We start from the raw sequence: 25,269 nt of genomic DNA, 5'->3' as shown, positions 1-25,269 counted from the left end.
ATGTTTCACTTGTGACAGCCGTTTTCATCATAATTGATGTTTAATAAATGTAAAAGTAAGAAGAATTCAAATAACATTGAAATAAAAGTTGAGTATAAACATGATCTGTTAATTAATTAGGCACAATTATCACAAAACTGTTTAAATACATGCAAAATACATGAACATAATCAAAAAAAAATCATACATATATATATATAATTTATTTATGAAATTATTTATCCACATGTTATTTATCCACATTTTTTTTGGTCATTCTAGATGGGAGCCTGAGTCTAAATTGTTAACCGACTCAACCTGGCAGCAATTGCTAGTATTGAGGCTTCAGACACCGATTTGGGTTAAGAAGCCCATCCATCCATTTACTACCGCTTATCCGCGGTCGGGTCGCAGAGGCAGCAGCTTTAGGAGGGAAGCTCAGACTTCCCTCCCCCCAGCCACTTCAACCAGCTCCTCCGACGAGATCCCAAGGCTTTCCCAGGCCAGTCGGGAGACATAGTCTCTCCAGCGTGTTCTGGGTCGTCTCCGGGGCCGCCCCGCCGGTGGGACATGCCCGGAACACCTCTCCAGGTAGGTGTCCAGGAGGCATTTGAACCAGATTCCCGAGCCACCTCAACTGGTTCCTCTCAACGTGGAGGAGTAGCGGCTCGACGCTGAGTCCCTCCCGGATGACCGACCTTCTCACCCTATCTCTAAGGGAGAGCCTGGACACCCTGCGGAGGAACTCATTTTGACCGCTTGTATCCGGGATCTTGTTCTTTTGGTCACGACGGGAACGTAGGTCGACTGGTAAATTGAGAGCTTCGCCTTTTGGCTCAGCTCCTCTACTTGGGGCAGGATCTCATCCCCGAGCCGGAGAGGGCATTCTACCCTTTTCCGGCTGACTGAAGAGGGTCTTCTGCCCAGATTTAGTCATAAGTGTTTTAAATTCCTTATTTCCTCAGTAGAACTTTTATCCTGGGATGTGTCTTTGTGAGTGTTGTCACGATTTCTGCCGGCCATGTCTGGAGGGCCTCCTCTATTTCCACAACAATAGACCATTTGTCTGTGGTTGAAGTCAATGTGTTAGTATGATTTCTTTGTAAGTCTTATCTCATGCCGGCTGCCGGCATGTATGAAGGACCGCCTCTGTTTCCACAACAATAGACCATTTGTCTGTGGTTGAAGTCAATGTGTATGATGTTTTAAAAGTATCTCATGTCCGGTGAACTCCGGGTGGGCTGATTGCTGGGGGCTTTGTGGTACCGCCCTTCAAGATAGTATAAGAATGTTGTAAGTAACTGTAATCTGGGCACTTGTGAGAGACTGCAGCCATTGTCTGGAACTCACTTGTGCCCGGAATATTCTGTAGAAATAAAAACTTCGAAGCAACTGTTCATCAATCTCCAGCCTGCATTCGGAAAACCAACATTCTCACTACCCGAAAGAAAACGAACACGCGGAGGAAAAGATCATTTTCTCCAACAAGACCATGGTCTTGGATTTGGAGGTGCTGATCGTCATCCCAACCGCTTCACACTTGGCTGCGAACCAACAGCACCACGTCATCTGCAAACAGCAGCGATGCAATGCTGGGGCCATCAAACCCGGAACCCATCAACGCTTCGGCTGCGCTTAGAAATTCTTTCCATAAAAGTTATGAACATAATTGGTGACAAAAGGTAACCTTGGCGTAGTGGTTAAGAAGCCATAAAAAATAATATTGCTTTTGTGGAATAAGACTCACCTATATTACAAATAAATACACCAACTGAAAAATAATCGAAAGTAAACACACACATACACATGCACAAAAATAATCAATGGCACACTCATTCATACACGGTCACATGCCTTTATGTAATGTGTCCTATCTCGCCAGCTATTCACGATAACTGCTACTTGCACAATATAACAATCAAAAGAACGACTTCAGGGATTTCACAGAATGACAAAAGAGAGAGTTGGGTAGTCTTAGACAAGTTTAGCACGGTACAAATAACAATTTATGGGTTAAAAATAATCCAATATTGGGTTATTTATGCAGTTATTTATAGTTACTGCTTAATTGGGTTAATTGGAATTTTAAGAATGTAGTGTGAATACGCCCTTAAACTAAATGTCGTCCACAGATGATGAGTAAAGGCTTCCATCTTCAGTTAACATGACTAGACTGCATGTTGACGTAAACATGCCACAAACAGATTACCGCCGGGTTCGGAAAGAAGATTAGCAGCTCTTATTAACCACCATGTTGGATTAAATAGACAGTATCAGTCGTGTTTTACACATGAGGTAGAAAGTGAGCTCGGGGTCCAATGGCTCAATTCATTCAAACACTCCTAGCAGAGTTGCAGTTGTCACAGGAATAGCTGCCTGGATTAAATTGTGCGGTCCCAATTAAAGTGAGATTTACTGACATCAGTCACAGTTCATAGCAGTGATTACACTCAAGCTGTTGAGAGAGAGGATGATATAAAGCTTATGGCTACTGCCACTGATAGCAAGTCTTGATTCTTCTCTCTTTGCCTCTCTTTAACCTCCTTTCCCATCGCTACCTGCCGAATGTCACATTTGGGTCCACATGATCACATTGCAGCACAAGATTTTCAAAGGAATTTGAATAATTAGCTCAATCATACCTGTTAGCTTGATTGGAACGAAACGAAAACGCACTCACCCCACAAGCTGAAGACGCGCACACACTCATCTCATCTGCAGATAATGTTATACACGCTTATAAAATAACCTATTGATTCACTCACATAAGTAATTTCAGTCCATAAAAAAAAGCGTCGATATGTACCTCGCAGCGACATGATAAGAATGGGGCATTTAAGCATACATTTGTAATAATAGGAATGTTCTGTCCTTGAATGCTTCTCCGATGTGTCTTGTACTGCAGACGCTCCGGGGTATGCAGCTATAGTCAAAGCAAAAATGTACATTAACTATAAACTCGAGTTAATAATGTGTCCTGACCAGTCAGTCCTCTTTCGGTTTTGCTGTCTTGAGCTGTCAGCGGCAATGTGAGGTTTAAGCAACGCCTTCTTACAATACGGTGGCACAAAGACCAGAACACAAAGTCAAAAGTTTCATGAAAATATGGAGGTCAAGCGACTCAAACACAACTATATTGTGACTGAACATGTATGGGAGCAACATAAATGAAAGCAATTAAATGTAGCAAATTTTTATCCAAGTTGATATTTCTAGAGGTGGGCACTTGCGGTTCTCCCTTGTTGATGAATGCCCACATTTTCGGCGAATTCTTTAAAATGACTGAGCACCGACAACAGACTTTCGTCCGTCTATCCGAGTCAATAGAGAGGGTCCTTCTCAGTCTGTGTATTAAATGTGGGCATCCGTCAACGAAGGGGCAGACGGAGAGATGGAAGTGCCCACCAATGGATTTTTCCTATACTGTGGTTATTTTTCTTTGGCCAAATTGAAAAGTCACTTGGGGTCAACAAGCTCACATTCTTCACTGTAGTATCTGTGACTTTGAATGTGTGTGGCTTTCAAAGGCGGGCCCTGACCTGGTGAGAGACGTTGGAGTCAGCGAATGTGAATGTTTACAGTTCTATGAGACAGTTTTGATTTGCAGACTTGACCAAAAAAAAAATCTGTGGCATAAAATCAAACATACATTTAAAATACGATGAGACTGCAAAAAGTGTAGGCTACTTAACTCATTCACTCGCAGCCATTTTCACTGTGAAGCCTCCCGTCTGTTTTACTGGATTTTGACTGATTTTGCAAGTTTCTTCTTTCATCAGGAAAAAAAAAAGTATATTTGTATCTGTTCCTGTTTTTGCAGCAATTATCATTAGAATATAGCTAGGTTTCATCATTATTCACAAACCTGTTCAAAACAATGGGGAAAAGAGCTTTTTGCAACATGGCCCTGGTTGATCTCTTATACTCAGCTGCTACCTCTGTGTCCAAACAGGTTTTTGTAATTACTACCATTGCTTCAAGCGACCTCGTCAGGTCAGAGGCTGCATCAAAGCCTTCTGTGTAGTATAAAAAAAACATTTAAAAACGTATAAATATGTTTTTGGAGCCATCGCAATATTTAAAGTAGATCGTTTTTACACGTTTTTGGGAGCAAATGAGTTAAATGTCGTGAAGTATTATTTTATATTATTTTTTATTTGTAATAATTAGAATAAATGTAATACAATACAAAAACTCAGTGAGAAGAACACATACCAAAGATTGTAAGCATTCCCTACTGCACAAAAAAAGAAATCACAAACATGTCTATCACGTCATGGCTCAGTCCACTTCTGTGTGTTAGTGGAGTGAGTGAGCTGACCTGCAGGATAAAAGCCACTAATCTGTGTTTGTGCAGGTCAAATGAAACAAAAGGCTGCGACTGACCAAAACACATTTTCAATTGTGACCAGACTACATTTTGTTTGCACTGCTGAACAGTTAACTGTGTGAATAAAATGTGCTATGCTTTTTTCTCTAGACAAAAACAATTTTCATGATGTGAGTATCTAATATGTAATCACAATACTATGTTTGCATAATATAACAATATTTTATTAGTTTTCCTCGAATATATAACATTCTTTTATAGTATTGTGTCATACTGTAAATGACCAATTCCCCCCCCCCATGTAGTCAAATAGTCACAGTCAACAGTGTTACAGAAAAACATAATTTACACCTTTAACATTTAGATTAACTCACACCACCTACACATACATGTACCAAAAACTGATTTGGGAAAAAAATAAAAAAGTTAAACTGAATCAATAGCATTTCAATCCCTAATGACCATTGTTATCTTGGCAAAGCTACAGCTCTAGAATTATATTGTCCAATGTAAATAAATATCACACATTCTAATTGTTAATATTTTTTTTCTAACCACCCCCTGTTGTGTAAATTATTTGTTCAACAGTGGTGAAATAGGGTGTATAAGTGTATAGCATAATTGTAGAGAAAATAGAGTGAAAACAAGTGTATAATATTCACAGGAAAGTAGACATCTCTGCCCTCCTTTAGTGCATTATTATTATTATTAGTCACTTGCTGCCGAGTTAATTCAGTGCATTTCATATACCGTGTAGGCGAAGGTGTTTACAAATGGAATAATAACAAAACAAAGCAAAATTGTAAGGCCTAAGAAGAAATTCCATCCCATTTTGTAGTAAATAAATACTGCAGTGTCATTTAAATGGGTCAATTTTCATGTTGGTGTCTGCTGCCATCTAGCGGTAGTAAGTTGATTAACAAAAAGGTCAATGGGGACAAAATCAGAACACATGCTGAATACATATAATTGACATCAATAGGTTTTATCTGAGGTAGAAAATGATTATTTTTTAAACTTTATTAGCAAATGTCTTCCCTGCAGTGAAAGTACACTAGGCACACTCCCAGGACAACTCACTCCCGTCATTCACATCAAATGAATTCCTGGGCTTCATCCTGGTTCACTTTCAGCTGCACTGCCTCTTCACACGTCCTCATCTCTGCAGACAGCCGCTGTATCTGCTCCTCGTCCAGTTTCTTGTAGTTGTAGTAATTCATGATGAAGAAAAAGATGCCGGGCACCAGCATAAACACGCCGCATGCGTAATACATGTACTTGTAGTTCCCAAAATAATCGACGAGAAATCCTGAAAGACAAAATAAAGCTATCAGAAATGTTGATTTTTCAACTTGACAAACTCGTTCAGTCGCAAACCTGAAAGCGGAGGACCGAGAAGCACCGGGCCGCACTCGATAATGGTGACAAGTCCGACCGCGCTGGAGAAGCGATGAGCTCCCACGAGGTCCATCAACACTTCGAAGAGCAGCGAGCAGACCATCCCGAACGCCATCCCGAAAAAGACGGCATAAACCACTAGGCCCGCATATCCGGATGCCAGAGGGCACAAAAGGTGACACACCCCATTGTAGCAAACGGATAAACTAAATAAATACTGGATTCTGGGACGGATCCATTTTGTATTGCCGATCAAACCGGTTGCTGGTCTAACAAACATGTCCACCAGAGCAAAAATAGACAGCAAGAAGGCTGCTGAATATTCATCCACGCCGAGATGTTTGGCATACGGGGCTAGAAACACCACAGGTGCAAAAAAGCCAAAAAACATCACCACGTTACCGACGAGGTAAATGAGGAATCCCCTGTGTTTGAAAAGAGACACGTCTATAAACTTGTTCACGCAGCCCTTTTTAATACTCTCATTTGGAGTTTCTACATCTTGTCGGCTATCTTTGGGGACTTCCTCCGCTCCGTCACTCTCACGCGGTTCCCTTTTTAGTTCGACTTGGACTTTTTTGTTGACGGGTCTCATCAGAGATCCAGCAACACAGCAGTTCATAACCAACGCTCCCAGGATCAGGAAGCTTCCTCTCCAGCCGAAAGAATCAAAGAGAAACTGATTGAGTGGAGCCAGAGTGAAGAGAATCACTGGACTTCCTGTCATGGCCAGCCCGTTGGCCAGCGGCCTCTTCACGTGGAAGTAGGTGCCAACGATGGTCAGGGCCGGCTGCAGATTGAAGGCGAGGCCAAAACCTGGGGAAATTATACAAGGGTGCATTAGTGCATCATAAAAAATACAGTAGATTGGGTTTTATGGTTTGTTTAGCAATGGGAGAAAATGTCCAGATAAAGCAGCACAATGCAACTAATGACATCCTTTTCTACCATTAACACCACTCTATGGTTGCATAATGTTTTTTTTTATGGGCATTAGTTGTACAGTATTGTACACACAAAATAACATTGGGAAGATTTCTATTGTTATGTTGCATTTTAGAGGGCACCGTAATATGGATGAAATTATTTACAAATCATTCATGATATATTTAAACAAAAGATATATTTAAGCAGGGATTTGCAGTGAACTCATCTAATCTATTTATTTTTTGTACAGTATTAGGCTGGGATTATTATTTTTTGTCACAACCATATTTAAGTGGGGTTTTTTTAGATAAGGAATTCCCTTCTTTGCATTATTGCATATATACAACATTTGCTACAAAATGCAGACATTATGACATATTTGGATAAGAACAACTTTTTACATAAACGAGAGGTTTGTGTCTATGTTATGCAACGGGAACGCTTTTCCAGAACTTTTTAAAAAGGATTCATGTTAGGTTATAGATTCATGTTTGTTGTAATACAATGTTAATTTCATTAATGATGGCCCAATCGAATTTATATGAAAAACATGTTTTTTCCAAACATTTGACTTGTTTGCATGTAAACAGAGGAGCGTAAAACTCGCTAGTTATTGTGACATAACATGCTTTAGTACACGGATACATGAAATTAAAAGTAGAAATAAACTCTGGAACTGACGATTAACTATGTTTGGATTACAAACATTCGCCGATGTCCAGATCCCAAGACGACATTCGCTTATGCTGTAAGGAAGGGTTAGCGTTGTTAGGCAACATGGCCGTCCGTGTGTCTGTCTTCTGTTCAGTTTCATGCTGGATGGTTGCATTATGGTCTATTCAGGCTTTAATTGGTTGCTATGTCCATTTATATAAATCATTAGTAAAGTGAGGTTAGAGGCGAGGAACTCCGGGTTATTTGGTGGCAGGTTTCCCGAGATGCGCTAGCTACAAGTCGGCTAAAAACACACTAGCTAATGATGCGCATTTTCTTGTAGCCCCTTCACACCTGCATTTTTTTCTGCTGTGCAAAATGTATTTATTTATTGCTGATTTTGACTCTTTTCCCACATGAGAACAACGTGGATTTATTTTTTTGGGGGGGGGTTGGGGGGGAGGGGTATCTCATGTTTTTAGTTGTAAAAGTGGACGCCAGGATAATATGGCTGTATTGTGTTGTAAACTGAAGACATTTAACATTTTCTATGCATATTTTTACTGTTTATGAATTTACTTATAGTATATAGATGCCATATAACTGATAATGTTTGTGTGAAATATATTGGACATATAACTGTAGTGTAATGAATAACACTTTTCACTCCCTTCCAGCTGGTGAGATAGGAATGCACATGGGAGGCATGTTCTCAAGTTGATAACACTGTTGGTCTGAGGGAGTCTAGGTCGCATGGTAGTACCTGTCTAATCATATATTTCCGGCTTTGGACGAAACTGGAGTAAACATGTCAATAAATCACTTGTCTGTCTATTATAATTGCTAACCCTTTGTCCAGCCTCAGAGGAGGAGTATGCTTTTTTCATCTATAAAGCGACTGTGTGTTTTTCATATGGACACACTCGAGGCTTAACATCACTTTTGAATGTAAGCATGTCTTGTGTCTTTTAGGAGCTCCTAAAATAAATCTTTTACAAAAGAAGCTTCTTCATCAGATCTCATTTTTCAATTATTTTTGAACACGCAAAGATTACACTTGATATAGTAATCAACTAATACCTTCAAAACTTACCAAGCTTATATGTAACATTTTTAACATGAACATCATGCAAATCAACTTACAATTGTGATTGGTTAGTTAAGATCCATCATCATTCAAATGATGTGTATTATTGATTTAGACATGTCCACTGGGACCCCCTATGGGTCTGAAGGGGTTTTAAACGCTTATTTCCATACACTTTGACTCCAATTGTAACTTTTGCACTGATGGGAAATGAAACTAGAGACCTTAAGGAGGTTATTTTTGGAGAAATTTCCAAATTTAAATTTTTGTCCACCCGATTTATTTAAGTAAGTAATGGCTGCAGCAGTATATACTGTACATACAAAATATTCAAAGTACAACAACACACTCCTCCTCCTCGTCCTCAAACAACCTTTTCTTTAAGTGACATTTGAGATTAGCTTAGAAAGAAAAAAACAGTTTCGGGCAATTACCTCCAATTACTCCAACACAGAGATAGAGATGGACAATAGAAGTTCCAAAAGAAGCGAGCACCATAGCCACGGAAACCATGAGCCCACCAACCATGACCACCGGTCTGCTGCCATAACGATTGACAAGAATGCTGCTCACGGGCCCTGCACAGGAGAGAGCACGCACTCACATCTCCCCTCCGGCTTCACTTCATCCAGTTCAAACGACTGCACAGAAAAGTGCAACATTACAACTAACCTGCTGCATACATAGATGCAAGCATGACCGAGGACACCCAGGCAATTTGGCTGTAGGAAATGGAAAAGTATTCCTGAATCTCCTTGTAGTAAATGGTGAGCGACTTGGGAAAGGCGTAGGCAAATCCTATGGAGATGAAGGAGGCAAAGACCACGGCCCAGCCCCAGCCGCCGTCTGGCGGAATGTAGCCCAGATTGGTCGCTGCGTTCGCTGGCATGTTGGATTGAATGGCTGAATAGAAGACAAGCAAAACCAATCAAAAGAGTCAAAACTTCTATACATCCACACCTAGCAAAGGTTATGAGTCAAAGTGCAATGGAGAAACCACACCTCTGCACAATCCTTACAAGTGTATTGGCTGGTATGTGAAGTGTGTTGTTGGGTGTGAGTGCGACTGGCTGCCTCAGGAGGTCCTGCTGGAAGCCTTCTGATCTCATCACGTGTGCTCGCACAATAAATACAAGGAACTGGGCAGGAAGGTGGGGGGGAAATGGAAAAAGCCCAGTTTGAGACGGTGAACTCAAGCCATTAATGTCCTCCCACCCAAAGCTGCTGGAAAGGACTGAAGTTAGTCTGAGCATTTTAAATGTACCCCTCAAAACTTTCCAAAACTAAATTCTTATGGATTTTTATTTTGGAGCCTTTGAGTGTGTAGTACGAAAGGGGAATTAATATATGTGTTTGTGGTTAGCAATAGGGGTGTTGGAAAAAATCGATTCGGCAATATATCATGATATTACAGCGCACAATTCTCGAATCGATTCGATATGCGGCCGAATCGATTTTTAAACATCAATTTTTTAAGGGAATATTAAAAAAAAACGTCTTACTTAGGTTAGGATTTACACATTAAGCATGGAAGAATGTTATATTAATGGAACATTAAGCCTTCATATTTTATTTCAGCGCTGTTCAAACATGAAACGGACTGCAACCTGTTTGTTAAATGCATTTAATTTAATTGAATGCAGTTATATGCCTGAATTTTTAGATAAATACATTTTCATATAAATCTTACAGTGTACATGTACAAGTTTACTTATTAGTATTTTCTAAATTTGAGTAAAAAAAAAAAAATCGCAATAATCAATTTATAGATTCGTATCGGGATTAATCGGTATCGAATCGTGACCTATGAATCGCGATACGAATTGAATCGCCGGGTACTAGGAAATTCACACCCCTAGTTAGCAATGATATGAAAGTTACAAATTTGAGAAAGCAAACGTTTTCTTTTTTTAACCAGAAATCCCTAACAGAGACTGCAAACTATTGTTTTTTCTTTCACAATGCCTGCAATACTTTGTCGCTTCCATTATATCTGTTGACATGTACCTAGAGGAGGGCGTTTCATTTTTCTTCACATAGATGGATGAAAGAAACCTTGCGGAAATACGTGCATTTTTTTTCAAGGCAGGACTTAAGCATTATTGTCCCATTTCCCTCATCTCAGCGGGGTGCCTCAGCCGCCTGTCTCAGCTGTCCAAACAGAACTGATTGTGTGAAGCATTTTCACCTTCAGTGAGGTACTGCGGTTAACTCATCACATTATCGGCATGTCATGTTTCATGTATGCATTCCTGCCATATTACAAATTAGTGGTTACATTCTTTCCCTTTAGCCCAAAATACACAACAATGAAATATTTGAAAATATCAAAGATTGTGCTGTTTGGGGTCAAATTTCACCCATATCAACTAAAATGGGTTTTAGATTTACCAGTATGTGTAACCTGAAGGAAAATAGTGGTAATGGTGGGGATTATTAACTGTACATGCCGTAAATACAGTTTTGTTTTTTTTTACATTGAAAATGGATGGGTGGATGGATGTTAACATTCTCAAGTAGGAGTTTGATCTGGAAAAAAAAGAGTCCAAGTCATGTAAATGTGTTCGTATTGAACAGTGATGACAATAGTGTTCATTAGGGAAATTGAACCAACTGCTTGTTTCCACCACATTCGCATAGTTTTTGAAGGATCATGAGTGGAATCTTGAAACAGTAAATGAGCAAAACAGCATTGAATATTAAAGAAAAGAACAGAGGTCATGCAGAGGTCAAAAGGTGCCTTGGCACAGGCATGCGATCTGCACCTGCAAAAACGGGTACCTGCGGCGTGGCCAACAGAAATACACTTTTCCCGTTTCACTGAACTATTGATTAAGAAGCAAGTCATCCATTTATTAATGTCAGACAAGCAAGCCAATTTTGAAAAGATACAGAATTCATCATTTTATATAAGTGGTATATTGTCGGATATTAGGACAGTATAATGAATGCATGTTGTCAAACGCTTCACAGTATAGTAGAGTCAATCATCCATCCATCAATTTTCTATAGCGCTTGTCCTCATTCTAGTTGCGAGTGAGCTTCATGGGTTTACTATCCCAGCTGATTTTGGGTGAGACGCAACGTTTTCCTGGACAGGTCGGCAGTCAAGTGCAAGGCACATATGGACAAACATCCATTCACACTCACATTCACCTAAGGACAATTGCGTCTCAAGTGACGCAAGCATGCATACATACAAACATCACCCAGGAAAGCTGACATTTGAACCCTGAATCTCAGATCTTTAAGGCAAAAAAATGCTCCCACATATTACGGAATTATATCAAAGTAATAAAGAAAGCAATTACAAGATTCGTCTATTTCAAATGTGAACGCCACAATCCAAAAGAGCCTACATTTATTTAAATGTCAGCAAAGTGCTTAGCAGACATGATTCTCCTATAATCGAGAAATGGAAATGACATGAAGCACAAAAGGGAACATATTTACACATCTCCAACTAAACCGGTTCATCAGCAGTAAACTTAATAAGGTGTTGTTTTCCTTTTCAGTCCCCTGCAGCTACAAATTATATGCACATTATTCCATTTCAATATACTGCTTTCGGTGGCTTTTTAACTCTCACAAAGCATTACATTAAAACGGCATACCGAACTAATTCATTATTAGTAGTAATTAACTTATAACCCGGCTATAGCCGGATGGATATTGTGATTCACTCAAGGGAGTTCTCCACAATTTCAATCTGGGACTGCTCTGCGTTGATTTGCTCTAGAAAGGCGGGACATTCTGTACAATACCTCGAGCTGATTGGACGATGCGGTATCTTGTGAACGTTTGTTTTGACCAATCACGGCCACGGATGAATCTGTCGTCTTCGTTCTCGTGGTAGTGGGGACCAAAAGCACAGGCTAGTAGCCAGCTATCAACTTTTTATTAAAAACTAATGGAGTCAAACGGGGGATTTGGACCATTTCAACTGTTGAAAAGATTATGTTTTTTATGTATTCTATTTTAAACATGCAGAGCGTGTCGTTACTGATTGCTCTTTGTCGGGGCACTACAGTTAATGCTTAATATTTGGCTGAATGTGTGTACTTTACCGGGAGTTGGACTGAGGAGGGACGCCGGGACGCGATCAAGAAACGGTAGGATCTTTGTTCCCTGAGGGGGTCAATTGGGACCGGAAGTAGGTTCTAATGACCGGCTGCAGTATGTCCCGAGGCATTTAGCTAGCGTGGTGATTTGCTGCAGCTGGCAGCATTGGCGATATTGTTGACAGCACAAAACGTAATGAGATGTCTTTAAGTGAACCATAGAAATATGTTGCACTGCTGAGAAACGCAGTGTTCCTGTAAATCGCTAGTTTTGTAATGCGTAGTCCAAGCATTGCCAACAAAACACAATTTGTGTTGTTATGGCCACATAACACTCAGCGAATCAATTGCCGATGTGACATATCGCAATAATACAGTATATAAAGCCAACACAACGTGGAAACATTTCTCTATTTAAAAAGTGACAGTGACTGGAAATTGATTTCTGTCAAGTTGATCTTTTGCTTCACGAACGTCCGCTAGCAAGCGTCGTGATGCTTCCGTCTGTTCACTTTGTTTCAAGATATCGACAAAATATATGTGTTCAAGAAATGTTCAATTTTATCCTCTTTTGAGTGAACGGAAGTTTACAAGTGTAAATTTACGAATTGCAGAGCAAGGTTAATTAACCTAAGCAGAATAAGACAATTTCAACAACCTTCTTTGGTGTTGTTAACAATGTTAACATTCTTTCACCGCTCGCATGTACCTAAAGAAATAACATTTTTATTATCTTATGAAAGAATAAAAAATAATAATAATGTGGCAAAATAAGCAAGCTCAATTTATTCTTATTTAATAATTGTAATTAACCTAGATAATGTTCAACTATTGGATGGTGACTATGTAGAAAACACATTGCTGTCACTAGTTTTTACTGCTTGTAAGGACGGCCGTCGTGACTGCACCAATATGGCGGCCGCCTTAACGTATCAAGGCAGTACACAAGCGCTGCGTCATCCAGGGGCACGCGTTAAACCCGGAAGTACAGCATATTGGATTTTGACCACACCTTCTTGGCCGACTGCTGTTACGAAACACAAGGACTCTTGTGCAATTTCATTTTACAGAGTAAACTTGCGTACGTTTGTATCTAGAGCTTCAAATGTTTCCCAGCGTGAGACTACACCTCGTGTCGGCTTTAGCCAAACTGCGTGTCGATTCCAGGATAAGCGTGGCAAACGCACTGGTGTGCAGACATCAGCATCGAAACTTTACTTCTCAGCCTGGTGTTAAGGTGGGTTTAACTGGACAGATCACACATAAATTGTTGGCTGTTATGATGTGTTGGTATGTTTAAAATATGATGTGGGATAAATGCATGTTAAACAATAGTTAGCTCGCGAATCGCCTGTAAAATTCATAAATAAATTGGTGGTAAACATAAATCGTATTTGCTGTAGATACACTCTGAGACGTTTTGTCATAGGTTTGAAAAAAAAAATAAAAGTAAAATTATATTCTTACAAGCGTTGATTGCTGTCTTAATATAGCAATTAATAATAAGAGGACCATACGCAGAGCACTCATCACACCATTATCTTAAGAGCATCACCTTGAAAGTCCTAGATCAGAATCCTCCTGGCTGGTTCAAGTTTTAGCAGCAGATTGTCCTTGCGAACCGAAGCGTCAACTTGGGCAAAGTGGACACCAGATATATTTGGCTTTAGTTTTAAATGTCAGTGATGCCACATATGTTACTAATACCGCACGTGGGGGGCCACCTGCTACTGGAGTTTTCATACTAGTGCAAACAGACAGTCAATACACAGTGCTGGTCACTTAATCAGGTACAGGCATAAGAAATGGGAACTCACATGACAAACCACCATTCAAGTGTCACTCTGTAAACACATATTTCGGATTACAAAGTGTTTTGAAATATGATATGTTTGCAGTGAAATGGTATCCCACATTCTGAGCAACCCCAGTCATTACGGATTTATAGGGTGTAAATCACAATGTCTGCCCTTCCAGAGTCTCTTTTGCGGTTTACTTTTTCATGAACGTGACATGTAACTTTTTTTTTTTTTTGCATGTATCTTCTCTGCTTCAGGTCCTGTATGATGGACTTTGTCCCATATGCGTGACGGAGATTCGATTTCTTCAGTTTCTGCAGCGAAACCAGCCTGAAAAAGTGGACTTTGTTGATATCTCACTTCCTGGCTATGACGGAGCCAATTACAAAGAAGTCAGCTTTGAGGCGGCCATGGAGGAAATGCATGTGATTGATGAGAATGATGAGGTCAGTTAACATGTCTGTACGCTTATTTTCCAACAGTGCTTTTGTAGTAATTAAAGGACCGCAAAGTGATCATGTGTTTAATCCTGAATCTTAACTAAATTATTTGTGTCCTAAAGTTTATATCATACATGGTGCATTTCTGACAAAGCAGCATTTTATGTCTAGGTTGCCTTTTTCCTAATTTGTTCTCTCATCGGCAGGTTCACCGGGGAGTCCCAGCATTCGCAGTCATGTACGGCGCAGTGGGCTTGGGTTGGTTGGGCCGCTTTATGATGTGGCCGTCAGTAAGGCCGTTGATGGACAAGTCCTATGCTATCTTTGCCCGGAATCGCTTAAAGTGGACCGGACGTGGGGAGGAGTGTGCCACAGGACGTTGTGAAAAGAAAACGCAGTGAATTGCACATTACACACTGTAAAGGAAAACAAAACACGGTTTTGTTCATCATGGACCTGATGGGAAAAACACTCAGAAGTGCTGAAGGGGAGTATAATGTGGAATTATAATTACGCACTTTTATTATTGTATGTACTCCATTTCTTGAGTCACTTCTGTTTGGTAGAGTAAACCCACCTGCCCCTCCCTTAATCCATACCAAGGCATGAAAAAGGCAAAGAAAGTCCTTGAAAATGTAACATAATGAGACTCTATGGAACAGGAAGGCAAAGGATCTCCAAGCCAAGAAAGGTATTATTGCCTTCGGAATAATTTTTCAGAACAGAAGATATTTATTAAGTCAGTGTTTCACATTCATATATATTTATCAAATGTGATGGCTCACCACCAACGAAAATGCCACAAAAAAAGTGTATATATACTGAAATGATCTCAATTTATGTTGTGTAAAACTGGTACCTCTTAAATTAAACAGAAAGGCATTATGTTTATTTACATGTTGATGACATACTGTCACTGTACTTCTCTGGCATGGATAGATGGACAAAGATACACTTTAGATTTTTTTCTTTTAAGCATACACGCAGGATACAAATCTGCATGGTGACAGTGAACTCTACTCACTCCACAACAAACAGCAGTTTGGCAGATAGTTCACAATTCCTCGAAGAAGAGGCTTTCAAGCTGTTTAATGCCAATCCCTGTTGATGTCTACTGTCAAACAAACACATTGTGTATTTAAAGCAACCGCACAGGTTTGCCTTATGCTATCCTAATGCTAACACAATATAAAACACCATAGACTGGCTAATGGATAGCATCGGACAAACATGGAGAAAGCAGGCTGTTGTGATGACACAAGCAAAAAAGCAAGCATGAACCAGTGCGAAAGCCCAGTCTCAGCAACCGGCTGCAACGTTGGTGCGTGGCACTGCCTTGGAGCTCAGGGTGAGATTAGGCTTTAAAAAAAAAAAAAAAGTGGGGAATAAAAAAGACAGGGTTTATGGGACTGGCTTCCTGGCGACCTTAAAAGCATGTGCATCGCTGACAGGTCTGATGCTGTATGTGTGAACCATTAAATGAGTTTTCGTCCATGTTTAGACCTTCAAAAACAGCATCATTTTTCTGTACAAACAATGAGATCAATTCGGTAGGGAGTTTGTTAAACTATGACCTCCATAAAAAGCCCACCCAAAATGGTCAATCAAAACAGGAAACTTCCTGTTAGGTTCGGCATATGTCACCAAAACTTTTTTTTTTTTGTACGTTGAAGGGCTGTCACATATGCCTCAAAATTTTCGTAGCTCTTGGTGAAACGTACAACCGGGAACGCTTCGATAAGAAGGAATTTTTAAACTCCAAATTTGAAGCCCCACCCCTGTCATATACTACGTCCCACGTGGTCCAGCCCGAGTTGGAAGTCAATCCGTTAATCGTCTAGGACAGGGGTAGTCAAGTTCGGTCCTAGAGAGCCGCGGCTGAGAGGCTCCTGCAGAACGTAATGATGAGCTGATGATTTGAAACACCTGGGTTGGAGGCAGGAGACACCGAAAACATGCAGGACTGCGGCTCTCTAGGACCGAACTTGCCTATCTCTGGTCTAGGACAAATGTGTAAAAATGGGCCAAAATTGGACTTTCAAATAATCACACCACACTTCCTGTTCATTTTAGGGTATGTCTACCAGTCTTTTTTTGTTTATCTCAATTTTGCAACTCAATTTTTGTAGCCGTGAGTTGAACATGCCGGGACATGGGTTCTGTTAAACCTCTACGTGACGTTTCTGACCCATTTTTTTTGTACTTGCGAATGGCAACTTTAAAGGGATATTTGACTCATTGGGTCATTTTCAGCAGTAAAAAAGTTATTAGGCCTATTTTGTCCAGAATTAATTTGATAACCTGATTATTTTTAATGTACAATTGATACCTTTAAAAACACATTTTCCTACTTTGTGTCAACTGAAGATGACGTCACTATTGCTGAGAAAATAAGTAACGACCAATCACGGCTCACCTGTTTTCTGGGTTTGGTCAGCAAACTGAGCCATGATTGGTCGTTGCCTGTTTCCTTCAGTCGACAGCAATTGGCAGAATTAGTTTTGAAGGTATTGTTTGTAAAAAAAAAAAAAATAATAATAATAATGAAGTTGTCACATTAATTATAGACAAAATATTACCTCCTTACTGTTGAAAATGGCTCAATGAGACAAATATCCCTTTAAAATAGCTACTTTTTTTGTCTGGCCTGATGTGTGTGCAAAAATTAGGGACTTTTCATTCATGTTTAGGGTCTCAAAAATTAGATTGTTTGGGGAGAAAAGAATAATAAAAAGAATTTCTACAAAAACAGCGGTACTGCTCTGGGCCTACTAAATCATCTGGAAATAATGACTACTAGTATAGCAGTTAAATTGTGTTATACTGCCCCCCGGTGGTTATATATCAAGGCATCACTCTATATTACAGTACTAGTAGTAAATAAATGTGTTTTGGACCAATTAAGTGAAATTGGATAAGGCTCACTGTGACACAGGATGCAAAATGTTGCCTGTGATTTTTCATGTCCATTTAAAAATAAAGTTATACTGAAAATGTTTTATGGTGCAAAAGTTTTTTATGGATGTAAACGTTTACATAAAAAAAAGAGAAAAATGCAATTTTTGTAGCAGATAAAAAAAACTCACTAGTTATGGCTTCAAATCTACATTTTTTATAAATGCTCTTAGGAATTGTAATGCATGTAATAAAAAAAAAAAAAAGGGGGAAAAAAGTCCAGAGGTCATGTACTGGAGTCACCACAGGTTGTTTCCCCCCCCTTTTAGCAGGATGTACAAATAGCAACCTTGTAAATAATAATGGCACAGTGGTATTTGTTTGTTATATAAATAGTAGTCTAAGTCCCTACAAGACAAAGGTGTTTACAAAATGTACACTAGGTTCAGTTTCAATGTGTGTGCTGCCTGTGGTTTGACGCAAGAGCGAGCTAACATTAGCCCACTAAGCGTGTTTCCAGCAGCAATGGCACCATGCATGCACGTGACCTTAAGCCTGTTTTGCTTTGACTGAACAGTGGGCAAGACCACCCACCACCACCCCCCCAGCCCAGTTCATCCAATAAGGTCCAAGCTTGGGCAGAAAGGAGTAAAGTATCCAAACACAAATGGATTATTGCTCCGGGCACGCTGACAAGTGGATTTTCATTCACAACAACAAATAACTTAATGGCTGAAGTGGACGCAAAAGGACAGAAGAAGTTGAGATATTTCAGGTAAATATTCAGCAGATGTCGCTCAAGGTTAAAGCAGATAGCTATTTTGTGTCTTGACCTTCTGTGCAAGTGACAACCAACTTCATACTTTATATAACTGGTGTTAGCCTATTTCTTTTTCTAGTGGACTCGGTTCTTGTCCCACTTACAAACAAAAATACTGTATGTGCGAAGAAGCAAGGGCATACTACAGTGTTGATAGAATTACTTTTGAACTTTCATTTTGCATTCCTATTCAATACTATAGGGTAAAGTATATGGCTAGAATGTGTTAAGTGATCAAAATACCATAAACAGTCAATCAGTATGTAATAAACACACATTGTATTCTTTTACTATGAATTATCAGTTTAAAATAGTGCAGTCAGTACTTGAGAAAATTGTGTTATTTTTGAAAGGTTGAAGAATGTAATTATAATCTTCACCACTAGATGGAGCAACTACACGACGTTGTTTGTGCAACATGATTCAAGTCAACTATAAAACTATAGCGAGAATGACCCTTGCAATCGTACATCATTTTGGTTGCTACTAAATTGTACAAATATGTTCTTGTTTTCTCAGGGCCATATTCAGTTGTTGCCATGGGTGCAAAAGTCAAATGTCGATTTTGACCAATTGCAGCTGATCACATCAGGCCAACAATGGGCCGTTACCTCAGCATCAACCTGTGTTCTGTGGACAGTAACTGGAGTTCATACTGTAAAATGAAATACTTCATCATTCTCCTGAGAAGGAAGCCGGCCTGTGAGCCGCTCCACCTCCACAGATATTCATCAATGCCTGCTCCTCATCTCTCCAGATGTGCATGTAAAACGTTTTTTACAAATGTAAAACTACACAATGAAAGTCAGCAGGCATCTGCACGGAGACATTCGTTTGAGGCTAACAACGCAAAAGTTCAACAGAAAGACTCGGGTCCTGCGATTCAGGAAAACGCTGGACTGCAACTGTTCCACATTAGTTCTTTGTCAACCAGATTTGGCGAGAGCTACAATTACGTCGCCAATCACATTAACTCGGTCTTCTCACTGGGTTTTGCCAAATTGCAAGATCCAGCCAAAGTTGAAATCCCAAAAGGATCCGATAGGAGACTGAAGAGGAGAAAAATACAAAGCAATCGTGTCATATATTCTAAAGATATTGAAATATCGCCATCGAAATCAAGCGCTGACCCGGCAACCGTGGAACTCAACCAGAATAAGAACTGGGAGGAGGGCTATCGTCATCTGGCAAGACACATCAATAAGTACTTTGGCGCCATGGTTGCTGATGACGCCTGCAATCAGAGTCAACCACAATCTTCTCCACCATCTTCTTCACGCACCCAAAACGGCACAACACAACACAGTCCTGAAACCGGACTTTTCCAAAGCAGCCACAACTCAACCCACTTTGGGGAGAACCATTTCCAGATGTCAAGTCACATTAATCACTATTTTAAGGCTGAAAGCAGGTTACACGACACTCCAAGGAATCTAAAGGAGATGAACTCGCCCACTTCGGGCAGACGGGATGCAATCTCCTTCATGGACTGCTTTCGTCACCCCACAAGAGCCATCCCTGACCTGCTGGGGTCTTATCTGAACCGAGGGTCCGTGCCACAGGACAGAGAGACAAAAGTTGCACCAGAAGCAGCCTCCAGTGAAAAGGTCAGCTCCTAGAAATGTGAACAAAATGTCTGAAATTGTCTTCATGTACACAATGTATTTAGCGCGGCTCTTTATCAGCTATTTTTGAGCCGTAAGCCATCTGAGGAAGCGATCCATGTGTTGATTGAGAACCTGAGACGGACTTCGTCTGCTGAAGATGTGACGACCTGCGTGGAGATGCTGAATGAACATCTGCGACATCACCCTGCATGTAAAGCTTTGATGTGGCAGGTTGGTGTCAAAGAAAATCCTTTAAAAAAAACTTAAAAAAAAAAACCTTTCATGCGGTGGTGTCACTACATGGTTTTTATCTACCATTGCAGGTTTTAAAAAAAGCATACATAAATCTAAGGTTTATCTGTTGACATTCCCAAGTATTGATTTTGTGATGATAGGTAACTCTGATGAGGAAAACATGACAAAAAAGGATCAAAGCTTAGTGGTTTAGTAAGTTTGTTGTTTTCATGCCAAAGAGTAACACATTTCCTGAGCAAGGCTGTCATAAGTCGCTGATATCTTCCAGGAGAAAACAGCCGTGACATTGCTGAGACATCGGCGAGTCTATCGAGACAACCGAGCTCCCCAGACGGCCATACGAGAAGCGTTGGCTCTCATTGGCTATGTGGACCCTGTCAAAGGTCGCGGTATCAAGGTGCTCTCCATTGATGGCGGAGGTACAAGGTGAGAGTCACCAGATGGGAGAGGGAGGGAGAGAAAGAGAGGGGGGGGAGTGAGGGAGGGAGAGATTGAGAGAGACAGACGGCGAGAGGGGGAGAGAGAGGGAGTGAGGAAGTTGAAGGAAGGAGAGAGAGAACGAGGGAGAGAGAGAGGGAGTGAGGGAGGAAGAGGGAGTGAGGAAGTTGAAGGAAGGAGAGAGAGAGAGGGAGAGAGGGAGGGAGGGAGGGTGAGGGAGAGAGGGGAGGGATAGAGAGGGAGGGAGAGGGAGGGAGGGTGAGGGAGAGGAGAGGGAGGGTGAGGGAGAGATAGAGAGAGGGAGAGGGAGAGCGGGGCAGTGAGGGAGAGAGACAGACAGACAGAGAGAGAGAGTGAGGGAGGGATAGAGAGAGGGAGAGGGAGAGCGGGGCAGTGAGGGAGAGAGAGAGAGAGAGGGGAGAGAGTGAGGGAGGGATAGAGAGAGAGGGAGGGAGGGAAAGGGTGGGCGAGATTGAGAGAGGGGAGAGAGGGAGTGAGGAAGTTGAGGTAAGGAGAGAATGAGGGAGAGAGAGAGGGAGGGAGAGGGAAATGGGCAGTAAGGGAGAGAGACAGACAGACAGAGAGAGAGGGGAGAGAGAGAGAGTGAGGGAGGGATAGAGAGAGAGGGAGAGAGGGTAAGTGAGGGAGAGAGACAGACAGACAGACAGGGAGAGAGGGGAGAGAGTGAGGGAGGGATAGAGAGAGAGGAAGGGAGGGAAAGGGAGGGCGAGATTGAGAGAGGGGAGAGAAGGAGTGAGGAAGTTGAGGGAAGGAGAGAATGAGGGAGAGAGAGAGAGGGAGAGAGGGAGATGGAAAGGGGTAGTGAGGGAGAGAGACAGACAGACAGAGAGAGAGGAAGAGAGGGGAGAGAGTGAGGGAGGGATAGAGAGAGAGAGGTAGGGAGGGAAAGGGAGGGTGAGATTGAGAGAGAGGGAGATGGAGAGAAAGAGAGAGAGACAGAGAGAGTTTTTGTTACATAGTGGGGCCAAAATTTCGTGATTTCACAGAGTTGTGGGGCCCAGCAAAATGGCCCCACATAGACGAGTGGGCCCCAAGTCTAGACCTGTTTTTGAGGGTCAAGATTTGGTTTTAGAGTTTTGGTTTGGTTTGGGTTATGGCTGGGATTAGGGGACGGGGCTAGGAAATGCATTATGTCAATGAGATGGCCCCACAAAGATAGTAAAACAAACTTGTGTGAGAGTGCAAGAGAGAGAGAAGGGACATCACTGGAAAAGCAGTCACAGTGGACAGCATATAACTGTAAATTTATTGTTCTCTCAAAATAAGTCTAAACACTTGGCAACAAAAGTGAGTACACCCCTAAGTGAAAAACATTTTTTTTTCTTGTGGCATGTTCATATTTTGAATTTGTATAGTATTTTCATGTACAGCAACATATTCAAATTTATGCCAGCAAGGAGCTTTTTAACCACCTCAGTGGCCTCAACCTAAAGTGCTCGTTAAGAGCAATTCGTGACCAGCACAAAGTTCAACAAGAAAACAACGCGAAGAAGCCATTCATATTAAGCATTGTTCAAATGTCATCGCTCATGATTTGGTGATGCAATTGTACTGTTATATCCAAACAATGATCAATTATCATTAGCTCATTAGGCAATACAGCATAGGCAAATACTAAGGTTGCTGCAGCCTGCCATCTTGCCTCAGGCGTCACAGTGCGCCGCTTCTGTCTCAAAGCGCTTTCTCTTGTGTGGCCTTCCAGAGGCGTGGTGCCTCTGCATGTGTTGAAGCTGCTGGAAGCGCAGACGGGGAAAAAGATTCACCAGCTCTTTGACTACATTTGTGGTGTCAGCACAGGTGACCAAGTCATGAAACTGAGATGTTTTGATAATACATTGATTTGGTCTTAAATTCAAAAATCTCAAGTGTCTGATTTGAACAGGGGCTGTGTTAGCCTTCATGCTCGGCTTGGCCCATTTTTCCCTGGAAGAGTGTGCTGACATGTATCGCCGGTTTGGCTCTGAAGTTTTCCGGCAAAACCGTTTGGTTGGCACAGTAAAAATGGGTTGGAGTCACTCTTACTATAACACAGAGACATGGGAGACCATACTAAGGTACACACACACACACAATGGATTTTGGATTGTGTAGCCGTGAAGTGCAATATGAAATAAAAAAAAAAAATTTTTAAATTGTATTCAGAGAGAAGCTTGGGGATCGAGTGCTTATCAAAACAGCCAGAGATGAGTCGAGCCCCAAGGTAGGAACACAGAAAAAAAATACATATACATCATTATTGAGTTGAGCTGTATGTATTTATGGGATGTGCTCAGGTGTCGGCTGTCAGCGCTGTGGTCAATTGGGGCAACAGTCCAAAAGCCTTCATCTTCTGCAATTACAACCACAAGCCGGGATCTCTGAGCCGCTACGCAGGAGGGTCCAGCTACCCCATGTGGCAGGCGGTGCGAGCGTCATCGGCCGCTCCGGGGTACTTCCAGGAATTTCCGTTACAAAGCGACATCCACCAGGTGGGAAGGATCAGTTGTTTAACAGCTCTCTTTAACCTATATATTTATATATATATATATATATATATATATATATATATATATATATATATATATATATATATATATATATAGAATCGCAATTCTCTTTTAGTACGATTCAGAATCGATTTTAAATGTCCCCAAATCGATTTTATTTAAATTATTTTATACTGTCATGCCGTTGTTTGTGTGTGCCTTTATTGGGAGCGCTGTTCATGTTGTACCCGATTTGGCCTCTTAGGGGCAGTGTGGTTCCACGCAGTCTGATACACTGTTAAGTTGTAGCCACATTAGAGAGTAGAAGGAAAAAGTCACGATCAAGTTATTCCAATAAAAGTTTGTTTTTTTTGCAGTGTGGAGCCGTTCTTTTGAGTGATAAAAGCGCCGCGAGTAGCGCGCTAATTAGCATTAGCGAGTCTGACTGGAGTAGATCATTACAATTCCTTGCACATCTATAGATTGAAGCAAAAATCATTGTCAATCAAATCATTTTGAATCAAAAATCATTCCTAATCGAAAATCGATTCTGGATTGAATCGCAGACCCAAAAATCGGAATCGAATCGTGAGACATTCAAAGATTCCCACTCCTAATATATATATATATATATATATATGAACGCTGCACTGTTATTATTTTGAAACATAATAATTATGAAATAGTTGTACTGACTCAGGATTAGGAATATCATTAATGTTTTGTTGCACTGCTACTATTTTGAACACCACTGTTTAATGGCGTTGACTCGTGACTTTTCATTGCAGGATGGTGGGATTATCATGAACAACCCGTGTGCCTTAGCTGTGCATGAGAGCAGACTCTTGTGGCCCAAGCACGCATTCCAATGTGTGCTGTCCCTTGGCACCGGTCGCTATGACAACGCTAAGAGGGGCCCTGCCACCTCCACCAGCCTCAGAGCCAAAATAAGCAACCTGATAAGCAGCGCCACCGACACTGAGGGCGTCCACACACTTTTGGACGACCTGCTCCCCCCCGATGTCTACTTCCGCTTCAACCCCATGCTGAGTGCTGAGGTGTCGCTGGACGAAAGCCGCCCAGGGGCCCTGGACCAGCTGGAGAGAGACACGCGGGTTTACCTGGAACGAAACCGGCTCAAACTGGCTCGACTCTGTTTGGTACTCGGGGCCGAGCGTTCGGCTGTTAGCAAAACCAAGGACTGGATCAGTGAAAGGGCCTGGGAGATGAAGCATAGATGGGTCTAGTTTCTAGAACAAATCGGAGCAATAGACCAGTGGGCTGTAGTTTTACTTTTATTTAATTGTACATGGACAATGAGCGTTTTTGAGACTATACTCTAAACAAGATGTCAAAAAGCATGGGCAAAATACATACATCTTTATGGCATTACCCTAAAATAAATGGCTTACAAATGATTTAATTTTGAAAAAAATCCGTTCTCCACCTGTAAAAATGGTCCAATTGCTCGTTAGTTTAAGATTTTTAATCTTTTAATCTAGTCCACCCAGCTGAACAAAAACTTGCGACGAAGATGCTCCCACAAGCACAAATAAACTTACAGAAGTTCCTTCCTGCCATGCAAATATCTGAAAACAGTTGAGTTGTTTAGTTTCAAAATCACTTCTTTGATTTTACTACTTTCCTAAGCCTTTGGCACCATCTTTTTGCATTGTTTGGTCGTTTAGAAAGAGTGCATATACTGCGATGAGTAGAACGTGTGAATATAGTGAACAAATATTGAAGGTGAGTGTTGACCGTTACTACACACGGTGATCTTTACAAACGACAACAAAAAAACGATTTAAAACAAATTCCTCAATCAAAGGAGAATTCAAAGTATATTTGTACAGACACAATATTTGATACAGATTGTGATTTCATTATAATATTAAAGTGGCCCTTATATTGTGGCTGTTGTGTGTATCTAATAAATATTAGCATGTTAGCATTGTCATTTGTAGCTTGCTAGAAATTAGCTTTAGCCTTACATAGCAGCATGGCAAGATTAATGTCTCTTCCTCTTAAATTGGATTCTGTAGAATGTAGACTGTTGACTGCAAACACACTGAATGATGAAAGTTAATATGCAC

The 25,269-nt window shown here is 40.9% G+C and overlaps 3 protein-coding genes across 5 annotated transcripts; 2 read left to right on the top strand and 1 right to left on the bottom strand.

Moving 5' to 3' along the window:
* Window positions 1-4,690: 4,690 nt before the first annotated feature.
* slc16a7 (solute carrier family 16 member 7) lies at window positions 4,691-12,560 on the bottom strand. Of its 3 annotated transcripts, none has more exons than XM_077584884.1 (6): window positions 12,443-12,491; window positions 9,378-9,514; window positions 9,048-9,278; window positions 8,810-8,953; window positions 5,687-6,523; window positions 4,691-5,618 (listed from the first exon to the last, which is right to left on the bottom strand). In XM_077584884.1, exons 3-6 carry the CDS (start codon window positions 9,262-9,264, stop codon window positions 5,404-5,406), a joined length of 1,413 nt encoding a protein of 470 aa, XP_077441010.1. In that variant the 5' UTR covers window positions 9,265-9,278; window positions 9,378-9,514; window positions 12,443-12,491; the 3' UTR covers window positions 4,691-5,403. The 3 variants fall into 3 exon arrangements, with proteins under 3 accessions (XP_077441010.1, XP_077441021.1, XP_077441002.1); XM_077584895.1 differs by having other exon boundaries at window positions 9,395-9,514; window positions 12,443-12,485; XM_077584876.1 differs by lacking the exon at window positions 9,378-9,514 and having other exon boundaries at window positions 12,443-12,560.
* On the top strand, window positions 12,257-17,673 carry LOC144063014 (uncharacterized). Its single transcript, XM_077584906.1, has 4 exons — window positions 12,257-12,487; window positions 13,534-13,673; window positions 14,493-14,681; window positions 14,882-17,673. Exons 1-4 carry the CDS (start codon window positions 12,409-12,411, stop codon window positions 15,074-15,076), a joined length of 603 nt encoding a protein of 200 aa, XP_077441032.1. The 5' UTR covers window positions 12,257-12,408; the 3' UTR covers window positions 15,077-17,673.
* A 585-nt stretch (window positions 17,674-18,258) lies between these two features.
* On the top strand, window positions 18,259-25,254 carry LOC144056706 (calcium-independent phospholipase A2-gamma-like). Its single transcript, XM_077573721.1, has 9 exons — window positions 18,259-18,345; window positions 18,910-19,997; window positions 20,076-20,228; window positions 20,521-20,678; window positions 22,414-22,508; window positions 22,594-22,765; window positions 22,854-22,911; window positions 22,985-23,179; window positions 23,965-25,254. Exons 2-9 carry the CDS (start codon window positions 18,990-18,992, stop codon window positions 24,421-24,423), a joined length of 2,298 nt encoding a protein of 765 aa, XP_077429847.1. The 5' UTR covers window positions 18,259-18,345; window positions 18,910-18,989; the 3' UTR covers window positions 24,424-25,254.
* The last annotated feature ends 15 nt before the right edge of the window (window positions 25,255-25,269 follow it).

The sequence above is a fragment of the Vanacampus margaritifer genome, chromosome 1, assembly GCF_051991255.1.
Source record: "Vanacampus margaritifer isolate UIUO_Vmar chromosome 1, RoL_Vmar_1.0, whole genome shotgun sequence".
Lineage (NCBI taxonomy): Eukaryota > Metazoa > Chordata > Actinopteri > Syngnathiformes > Syngnathidae > Vanacampus > Vanacampus margaritifer.
This window is presented reverse-complemented; position numbering and strand designations above follow the sequence as displayed.

Coding starts and splice junctions, on each gene's coding strand:
- LOC144056706 (XM_077573721.1), top strand. CDS start 18,990: ATGGGCCGTTACCTCAGCATCAACCTGTGTTCTGTGGACAGTAACTGG. Junction 22,509..22,593: donor CATTTGTGGTGTCAGCACAG/GTGACCAAGTCA, acceptor TGATTTGAACAG/GGGCTGTGTTAGCCTTCATG. Junction 23,180..23,964: donor TACAAAGCGACATCCACCAG/GTGGGAAGGATC, acceptor TTTTCATTGCAG/GATGGTGGGATTATCATGAA.
- slc16a7 (XM_077584876.1), bottom strand. CDS start 9,264: ATGCCAGCGAACGCAGCGACCAATCTGGGCTACATTCCGCCAGACGGC. Junction 6,524..8,809: donor CTGTGTTGGAGTAATTGGAG/GTAATTGCCCGA, acceptor TAATTTCCCCAG/GTTTTGGCCTCGCCTTCAAT. Junction 5,619..5,686: donor TCTCGGTCCTCCGCTTTCAG/GTTTGCGACTGA, acceptor TTTGTCTTTCAG/GATTTCTCGTCGATTATTTT.
- LOC144063014 (XM_077584906.1), top strand. CDS start 12,409: ATGCTTAATATTTGGCTGAATGTGTGTACTTTACCGGGAGTTGGACTG. Junction 12,488..13,533: donor CGGGACGCGATCAAGAAACG/GTAGGATCTTTG, acceptor GTTTGTATCTAG/AGCTTCAAATGTTTCCCAGC. Junction 14,682..14,881: donor TGATTGATGAGAATGATGAG/GTCAGTTAACAT, acceptor TCTCATCGGCAG/GTTCACCGGGGAGTCCCAGC.